This window comes from Medicago truncatula, chromosome 2 (genome assembly GCF_003473485.1).
Source record: "Medicago truncatula cultivar Jemalong A17 chromosome 2, MtrunA17r5.0-ANR, whole genome shotgun sequence".
Lineage (NCBI taxonomy): Eukaryota > Viridiplantae > Streptophyta > Magnoliopsida > Fabales > Fabaceae > Medicago > Medicago truncatula.
In genome coordinates, this window is record NC_053043.1 from 26088047 (window position 1) to 26098382 (window position 10336).

Sequence of the window (10336 nt, forward strand, 5' to 3'; positions counted from 1 at the left end):
TGTTTTACTCGCTATTAAATATACTATCACGCGCCCCCAATTTGTCATTAATGCTATGTTTGTTTGTCCTTTCTGAATTGCAAACGTTTTAATAAAAACACTAAGTCAATTCACACACTTCTCACTTCACAACAAACACTTTCTATTTTCTTCTCAACCCTCTGTGAAAGTAAGCGCATTCACTCATCCTCTCAAAAAAACCTTAGAACCCTAAAACTACTTCAAATCAATGGCTTCTTCAAGTTCTGCTGGTGGTTCGTCATCGAATATGGATTTAGATATTCCGGCTTATGAGATCAAAGGAAGAACCATGTCGATTGAAGAATGGGAGTTAATCATTCAAGCAGAAAATCCAGTGGATTTTGCTTCTCTAACTCACCATGGGTGCGACTTGGTAAAGTTCTACAAGAAGCAGAAGCTGATGAGTTACTTCAGTCTTCTCAATGGTCCTACTTATGAAGTGCTGGTCAGACAATTCTGGGTAAGAGCTTCAGTTTTTGACAAAGTTGCTGCTAAACAGGAAGAAGCTCAGATGATTCTGGTTGATCCTACTTTGGAGGGAAAAACCAGAGAAGAAATGGGTCTACTCGCCTTCACTGGGACTGAGATTAGATCAAACGTCATGGGCATTCCTGTAACAATCAATGAGCAAGTGATTGCTCAAGCCATGAGAAGGGATGCTGCTGGGACATACGATGGAGAAGAGATTCCTAACCCCAGAACAAGCCCTTGGAAGGAAATAGTAAACAACAATATTTACGGATCAAAGGATGCTAAGCCTTACAGCACCTTAAGCATGGAAAAGAAAATGCTGCTGAAGATCCAAATGAGAACATCTTTCCCAAAGGTGGAGGAAATGATCAACCTTCACTTGGTCACAAAGTCTTTCTGCATCACACCATCACTCAGGAAACAACAATGAACGTTCCCAAGTATATGTTTAAATATATGATCAAGGAACTTAAGAAGAGTCAGATGGAGAACAGGAAGTACGTTCCTTATGGAAGGCTGCTCTCTATAATCTTTCAAGAAGGAGGACTCCTAAGTGCCCTGAAAGACGTGGGCATTTATGATAATCAGAAGCTGGGAGCAGTCACAGGAAAAATAATCAATGGGGCAACTCTGGTCAAGATGAGGCTGACTTCAACTTGCAAGAAACTAGATACAGATATGCATGAATCTGATGTCATATCTGATCTAGTCACTCATCACATCCCTATATGCAAGAAAGATCCTCTGGATGTGCAAAGGGCCTACATCTTGGACTTCTACAAAACCTACAACAAGAAGATCAGCTTGAAAGATGTCCCTGAAGAGATGTATGGTGGTGATCTGCCAGTGGCCAAAGGCAGGAAGTCTAAGAAGAAGCAGATCACCAAGGAAGAATACCTTGCTGAAGATGCTACTGAGAAGGGTGCTCAGAAGCATCAGAAAGCCAAGAAGGAAAAATCTGCTATGTCCACCATTCTTGAGGAGGTGGAGGATTTGGATGATGTCCCTCTTACCAGAAAGAGGACAAGGAGTGATCTAGAAACAGCAGAACAGCCTGCTTCTGAACAAACAGGTTCTGAGCAAGCTGCTTCTGAAAAGCATCTAAGTCCCAAGAAGAAAAGAGAAGCTGCTCTTAAAACCATCAAAAGGAAGAGATCTTCAAGGAATCTAAAGACAGCTGAAGGACGAAAGGCAGAAATGTTGGAAGAATTGGAAGAAAACTGGGATGAAGACTCAAGCCCTTAGAAGGCAAAAAGGACTATAACTTCTGAGACTATAGTCATGCCCAGTTTTGAAGCTTCTGAAGAATTAAAGCAGTATGCTAGGGAGTATTCTGCATCCAAGATAGCAGAAAGGAAAAGGATGAAGGAATTGTATGAGAAGGAAAGGGATGAGCGTCTCAAGGCTGCAGGGTATGTGCCTACTCCTGTCGTTGCTGCTTTAGCTTCTGAGTTAGAGCAAGAAACTATTCAGCATGGAGTAACTCTGCTTTCACAAGCCTTGAAGAATAAGCAAGCTTCAGGAGCCACATCATCAGATCCTTCTACAAATGCTCCAGAAGCACCTCAGTCAGAACCTCTTTCTTCAGGTAATCCATCTAAAGCTCCAACTAATACTCAGATTCCTACCTTTCCTACTCTACCCTCTTCACCCTCTTCATCATCAACAGAATCAGATGACCAACCCCTTAGCCAACACATAGACAAGCTTCTAAAAACCAAACCTACCAAACTAACAGAATTTGGAACACTTGACTATGAGAGAACTCAAATAGAATTTTCCAAAAATAGGATTAAACTGTGTGAGAAATTCAATTTGCCTACTACTCATCCACTATATCCAGATATTCCAGAACCTGTTAGTATACAACAACCTGAACCTAACCAAGAACCTACCCAAACAAACTCACCAAATAACCCAACTCCACAAAAAGCCTCTGAAGTAGTTTCAGAAGCAACTACTTCAGAAACCCCCCAACAACAAGAATCCTCAACCCTTCACAACTTAGAAAAACATCTAGGTGGTGAAATGCAACCAACACCCACAAAGGCCTCTAGAACAGTCCCTGAGAAGACTGTTTTGGAAAACCAACAAGAAACCCAAACAGAAACCCAAACCATCCATGAGCAAACTGTTCAGGAACAATCTGCTTCTGAACAAGTTGCTCCTGACCAGCAAACAACTTCTGACCAGCAAATAGCCTCTGACCAAACAACAGAACCAGAACTACAACCAGAACCACCAATAATAGACTTAACCTCTGATCAACCTTCCACATCAAATTCAACTCAAACTCAACCCTCACCCATCCCTGACAGTATCCTTGAGACTGAGTATATAGAGGAACAGCTGATCAGACTTAGTGATGAGATTCAGGCACTGATTCTTCGCAGAACAGTTCCTGTACCTCCTATTCACTATTATGATCAGTGGATGGATCTGGAGAAGAGCTTTGTTGATCTGATGAGTCAGCTCAGAACTAAATGTGTGACATCTCACTCTGCTCTGCTGAAGAAGCTATTGGATGATATGCATGAAGCAGCTAAGGAGAAAGAGCTGAATTTTGTGCCTCTGCTGGACATCACTCCTTACTATCCAGAAGAAGAGTACATCACAAGGGCTGCAAGAATTCATGCTGGGCATAAAAGGAAATTAAGGGAAAAGGATGAGCTACTTCAGAAGAAGGATGATCAGATCAAGTATCTCTTAGAACAGTTGTATAAGCAAGCCCAACCTTAGTTGCACACCCAACACTAGCTTGTTTTTTACTTTTGTTCTTAGTAGCTTTGTCTTTGTATCTTAACCTTTCTTTATAAATATTATCATTGTTTATAAATCATATGTTCTATACTTTTAATTCTGATAATATTTATTGTTTTTAATGTCTTATGCTCTCATATTTCTTATGTTTTTAAGGTTTATATGTTTATATGCTCTGCTACTCTTTCTTTTGTTTTTATTCTTTTTGTTGATGACAAAAGGGGGAGTAAATGTATAGTATTTTTAAGGCACTGAGCCCCACTATAACCACTTCTAAAATTTTTTTAAATACTTCTGATTTGATTTTTATGAGTATTTTATTGAAATTTAATTAATAAGAATAGAACTCAGGGGGAGCTTACAAACCTCACCTTAAAGATCTATTAGACTCAGGGGGAGCTTACAAACCTCTATCCCAGTGGTCAACTTATTAATTAGATCAACAACAATTGAACATTTTAAATACTATTGTTTGTCATCATCAAAAAGGGGGAGATTGTTGGAACAAAATGTGTTTCACAATGAACCTTATTAAGTTTTGATGATAACAAGGTATTAAAAATTGTCAATTGGTTATTACTAATAATTGTTCAAGTGTACAGGACCAAAGGCTACTCAAGTTATTTCAATAGGTCTTGGAAGAACAATGGAAAGAAAAAGAAATTCTGAGCATCTGAAGAAAACTGCTCCTGAAGCTTAAGTGCTTCTGAAGTGATGACGTCATCAGAAGCAGAAGGTCATCAGAAGCAAAAGTTTTTATCAGAAGCAATATCTTCACCAGAAGCTACGTTTGATCCTTTAATCAAACTGAAGATTCAAAGTAGCTGATTCTCAATTCAGTCTTATCCAAGAAGAACGAAGAATTGAAAGGGAGGTATCAACGGATATATGGATAGCACTGAGCACTTGTCTCTCGTTAATAGAGTTGACAAAGTACAAGTGTACAACCACTACCTCCACTACTCTGTTTTCTGTCTACGCTACAAGACAAAACAACAGCCATGCTTGCAGAATTTGTACACTCAAGATGGGAATGAATTTGAAGCTTATTCTTCAAAGGACTACACCCAAATCAGGCAAAGGATCACTGGTGGATAATCAAAGGATTTCAAACGACTCTTTAGACGTGCTGATTATCTCAACGTCTCTTTCACGCCTCTATATAAAGGAGTGAAGACTTGAAGATTGCAGATAGAGATACATAAGTTCAAAAGCGCCAAAACTCTGTCAATTTGATTCTACAAAGCACACTGATTTGATACATCTTAGAAATTCAAAGTCTAGAGTCTTTACTGTATTGTATTGTGAACACCACTGATTGTATATCAAGTGTTCAACTCAAACTTAATTCTCTATATTTTTGTTTGATTAGAAGTCTCTTGCCTGCGTGCTTGAGCATTAGAAGTCTCTTGCTTAGTGCTTGAGCATTGGAAGACTCTTGCGTGTGTGCTTGAGCATTTTTGTGAAGTCTCATACTTAGAAAGTATTGAGCAGTTGTAATCTTTGTGATTATAGTGAAATCTCCTTGGAAGTGCAAGGGGGACTGGACTACTTCCGTGTTGTGGAAGGAACCAGGATAACTGCTTGTGTCTTTGTCTTTCTTTTCTCTGATCTGTTCTTTTCCGCTGCAATCTGTCTCTAATCATTTCATCAGAAGCAATCAAACTACTTCTGGAGTTATATCAGAAGAAGTATTTTTTAAGAGAAAAAGAAAACACAATTCAACCCCCCCGCCCCCCCCCCCCCCCCCCCTTCTTGTGTTTTTCACCTTCAGAATCTATGTACGCTGAAGTAGTGGGTATAAACATGGCGGATGTAGCAGCGCCAAGCGATGGCAAACTATTATCGAGAGAGGCTGTGCTTAATGACATTGAAATGGTTACTGAAGGCCATGTTCAAAATGACAGCCTGGTTATTGAGGACCAACTCCAAAAGAATGTTGAAAAGGCATATCCTAAAGCTGAAGAAGATCTAATTGATTTTCTGAATCGTTGCAAAATTTCAAACACCAATGCCATGCTTTGCCCAAGATGCAGCGCAGTCTTCGATAAAGAGGCTGCTAAAGTCATAGAAGGTGCTCAGCCACAGGCAAAGTGGAAAGGGAAGAGGAAGGACAACCGCCCTAAATTTAATTTCAACAAAAAGGGTGTCCCTTACAAAGACCACGCTGCTGAAAATTCTCAAAAGAGAAATTGGAAAGGAACTTTCAATCCGTCTGCTAATTCTCCCACGGACACTTGGGTCTTTTCAGAATGAAGGAAGTCTGGTTACTCTGCCCCTCCAACCAAACGGGTGAAGAGACAAGTTCCTGCTCCTCGACTCAATGTGCAAGAATTGCCTACCAGGTATTCTTATAATAATAATTACAAAGGTAAGCAACCTATGACACGAACTCAATGGCGTAGGTATCAGCGCCAGAAAAAAGCAACAGCTCTACAAGACATTACCAACATTGACAAAACGGAGGATAAACAGAAAGCTATGTTCGAAATGGTTAAGAAACCAGCAACAGAAAGAATTTCACCCCCATTGTCAATTTTGAAGAAGGATTGTTCCAAAGAGGATGAGGAGATGACTTCAAATTTCACGGAATCTGACCCGAGTCTCGACATAGTTTGCAATGTGGTTTCAATCCTGCCTGCGGAATACGATGTCCAGTCAGAGATTAATGAAGTGGAAAGTGACTTTGTCGATGAAATGGCAATTCACAAGCCACTATGCTATTATGTCATGAATAATGGCTGCGTGGAAGAACAACATGCGGTTTTTGAGAAGCCAGATATCTCGATGAAAGAGCATCTCAAGCCTTTATTTATTCAGGCCAAGATCAATGGCGTAGGGGTAAATAAAGTACTAGTAGATGGTGGAGCCACCGTCAACTTGCTGCCTCAATCTTTTCTGGGAAAAATTGGACTCTATGAGTCTGACTTGAAGCCTCATAATGTCATTCTCACTAACTATGAAGGCACTTCAGGAAATTCTTTGGGCGCCATCGAACTAGAATTAATGGTGGGCAGCACCAAAAGAATAACGACGTTTATGGTGGTCCCATCGAAAGCAAACTTCAATGTACTGTTGGGTAGGGAATGGATACATGGCGTGGGAGCAGTTCCCTCTACGGTGCATCAAAGGATTGCTATATGGAAAGAAGATGGGCTAGTTGAAAATGTCGAAGCTGATCAAAGTTATTTCTTGGCTGAAGTAAACACTATCACCAAGAGAAATTTCGATAAACAACTGGCACATATAGCCCCAGTCATATCTCCAGGACCCAAACAGATGACGTCGAATGATGAAATGTACTCAATGAAGCTGCAACCAGAGGCAGGATTCGTGTGGGAAAAAGAATTCAGAGACCATGATTTTGTAATGGTCAATCAACAAGAAGCTCAGTTGGATAATGAAGATTCGCTGGTAACTAGAGCCCAAGCATACAAAAAGGTTACTGATGGCCTTGTCCCTAATGCTTCAGAGTATGCTACCCCACCACTTGGGAGGGACGCAAGAAAGTGAAATTATGTGTGATCCCAATATGTGGGAGAAAATTACGGCCTACTTGGCCGAAAAAGAGATACAAACGGCTAGAGAGGCCGAATCTTCGAAGTCAAAGAACACTGAGAAGTTAGAAGACGGATCAACAGATATTGAGGTCGAAGACCAGAAACTGGATTGCATTTATGATGATGAACCGTTGGGCTTCGAAGAGGATCCTATGGGATCCACCACGAAAATGAAGGCACAAGATCCCCTCGAAGAAATTGATTTGGGTGACGGAACGGTTAAAAGACCTACTTATGTAAGTGCCAAAATCCCTGAAAAATTTAAATGTCAAATTGCAGAGCTATTAAGAAAATACAAAGATTGCTTTGCATGGGATTACAACGAGATGCCTGGTTTGAAACGAGAAGTGGTGGAGTTAAAATTACCAATTCGACAAGATAAAAAGCCAGTCAAGCAGATTCCGCGTAGGTTCACTCCACAAATCTACCAAAGATCAAAGAAGAAATAGATCGACTGTTGAAATGCGGCTTCATCAGGCCCGCAAGGTATGTAGATTGGCTAGCGAATGTAGTTCCAGTTAAAAAGAAAAATGGGACCATAAGGGTATGCATAGATTTTAGAGATCTAAATCTCGCTACCCCCAAAGACGAATACCCAATGCCGGTAGCAGAAATGCTAGTAGATTCAGCGGCTGGTTTCGATTACTTGAGTATGCTAGATGGGTACTCTGGTTATAATCAAATCTTTATTGCAGAAGAAGATATCGCCAAGACCGCATTTCGATGCCCGGGGGCATTAGGATGTTATGAATGGATAGTGATGTCATTTGGTCTGAAAAATGCTGGTGCTACGTACCAGAGGGCGATGAATTTGATGTTCCATGACTTCATAGAGAATTTTATGCAGGTTTATATAGATGACATTGTAGTGAAATCTTCTTCGGAAGAGAGACACTTGGAACATTTACGCCAATCATTCGAAAGGATGAGGCAATATGGATTGAAAATGAATCCATTAAAATGTGCATTTGGGGTTTGTGCAGGTGATTTCTTAGGTTTCGTTGTGCACAAAAAAGGAATCGAGATCAACCAGAACAAAACCAAAGCAATAATTGAGACCAAGGCTCCTTCTACAAAGAAAGAATTACAGTCTCTATTAGGAAAAATCAACTTTCTCCGAAGATTTATATCAAATCTAAGTGGCAAGACACAAGCTTTCTCACCACTGCTTCGGTTGAAGAAAGATGATATTTTCAAATGGGAACCTGAGCACCAAAAGCTTTCGATGAAATCAAGTCTTATTTGGTAAATCCTCCGGTCCTTTCTCCTTTGTTGAAGAGTAGAAGAATGAAGTTATATATAGCAACGTCGATGGCACTATCGGAAGTATGTTAGCACAAGAGGATGAATATGGCACAGAAAGGGCCATTTATTATTTAAGTCGAGTACTTAAAGATGTTGAAACAAGATACCATCCTAGTGAAAAACTTTGTTTGTGTTTATTCTTCTCATGTACAAAACTCAAGCATTATATAAAGCCTTTTGACGTTTATGTGTATTCCCATTTTGATATCATTAAACATATGTTGTCGAAGCCAATTTTACATAGCCGAGTCGGGAAATGGGCCTTGGCATTGACAGAGTATTCACTAATATATCAATCATTAAAAGCTGTCACAGGCCAGATTGTGGCTGATTTCATTGTAGACCATTCAATAAGCGAGGTTTTGACAACCGAAATAGACAACCATCCATGGAATTTATATTTCGATGGTTCTAGTCATAAAAATGGTACTGGCATAGGGATAGTTCTAATATCGCCCAAACACCATAAATTCGAACACATGTTTCGAATCAGTCAATTTTGCTCTAACAACGAGGCCGAGTACGAGGCCTTAATTACAGGTCTAGAGATTGCACTCGAACTGGGGGCAAGATGCATCGAAATCAGAGGAGATTATGAACTTGTCCTCAAACAGATGACTAGAGAATATAGGTGCGTTAAAGAAAGTTTGGTCACCTATCATGCAATAGCTAGCAGATTGCTAAAACAGTTTCGCCATGTGGGCATTCGGCACGTACCTCGCATGGAGAACCAAAACGCAAATGACTTAGCACAGAGGGCCTCTGGGTACAAAGTCTCCAAGGAACGGACGCAAGAGCCAATAGAGATTAGAAACAGGCGAAACTCGATAGAATGTTTTCCTGGCAAATCGTTAACGCCAAAACTTGGGGGGACCAGAGCAAGTCAAGATTCCATAAAAGGTACGGACTCTGTCGAAATTTTTGTCATTAACGATTTAAATGAAAACGATTGGCGTAAGCCCATAGTAGATTATCTGGAAAATCCAAATGGAGCCACCCCTCGAAAAGTGAAATACAGAGCTTTAAGCTATGTGATAATGGGTAGTGAGCTATTCAAAAAGACTTCAGAAGGAGTTTTGTTGAAATGCCTGGGAGAGACAGACGCGTATTTGGCTGTTTCCAATACTCATGATGGAACATGCGGGACACACCAAGCAGGCCACAAAATGAAATGGCTTTTATTTCGACAAGGTTTGTATTGGCCAACTATGCTCAAAGACTGCATAGAATTTGCAAAAGGATGCCAAGGGTGCCAAAAGTATGCTGGAATTCAACGCGTCCCAGCAAGTGAACTCCACGCAATAATCAAACCGTGGCCATTTAGAGGATGGGCTTTAGATGTAATAGGGGAGATTAAACCTACTTCATCGAGAGGATACAGATATATCTTAGTAGGAATAGATTATTTTACGAAATGGATAGAAGCAATTCCCTTAAAAGATGTTACTCAAGAGGAAGTCATAAGCTTTATCCAAAAGTTCATCATTTATAGGTTTGGTATCCCAGAAACCATAACCACAGACCATGGATCCGTATTTACTGGTCGAAAGATGGTGAAATTCGCCGAAGATACAGGTTTTAAATTGCTAACTTCGACACCATACTATGCACAGGCAAATGGTCAAGTTGAAGCAGCAAACAAAAACATCATTGCCATTATTAAACAAAAAATAAAAGCAAAGCCCAAAAATTGGCCTGAAATATTAGGCGAAGCTTTATGGGCATGTCGAACGTCTCCCAAAGAATCGATAAACACTACACCTTTTAGGTTAACATTTGGTCATGATGCTGTACTACCAGTAGAAATTCTGCTGCAGTCAGTCAGAATTCAAAGGCAATGCGAAATACCAGTTAATCATTATTGGGACATGGTCATAGACGAATGGACCGATCTCAATGAAGAAAGATTAACAGCATTAGAAGTCCTTGCGAGACAAAAAGAAAAGGTAGCAAAAGCATATAATAAAAAGGTAAAATCGAAGTTTTTTGCCCAAGGTGATTTGGTATGGAAAGTGATCTTACCAATGGACAAAAAAGATAGAGCTTTCGGAAAATGGTCACCCGGATGGGAAGGACCATGGCAAATATTAAGGGTCTTTTCGAATAATGCTTATGAGATCGAGGAATTGAACGACGATCGAAGGATTCTACGAATAAATGGAAAGTACTTGAAAAGGTATAAACCAACGTTGCAGGAAATTAGAATCATACAAGAGTAA

The 10336-nt window shown here is 40.1% G+C and overlaps 1 protein-coding gene across 1 annotated transcript; it reads left to right on the plus strand.

Annotated features, from left to right (window-relative positions):
* Positions 1-8140: 8140 nt before the first annotated feature.
* On the plus strand, positions 8141-10336 carry LOC120578340 (uncharacterized). Its single transcript, XM_039831017.1, has 2 exons — positions 8141-9692; positions 9795-10336. The coding sequence occupies exons 1-2, from the start codon at positions 8141-8143 to the stop codon at positions 10334-10336; spliced, it is 2094 nt and encodes a 697-aa protein (XP_039686951.1).

Excerpts from the sequence above, each read along its gene's own strand:
- LOC120578340 (XM_039831017.1), top strand. The coding sequence starts at position 8,141 with ATGTTAGCACAAGAGGATGAATATGGCACAGAAAGGGCCATTTATTAT. Across the intron at positions 9,693-9,794 it reads GAAATTCGCCGAAGATACAG|CAAAGCCCAAAAATTGGCCT; the intron begins GTTTTAAATTGC and ends AAAAAATAAAAG.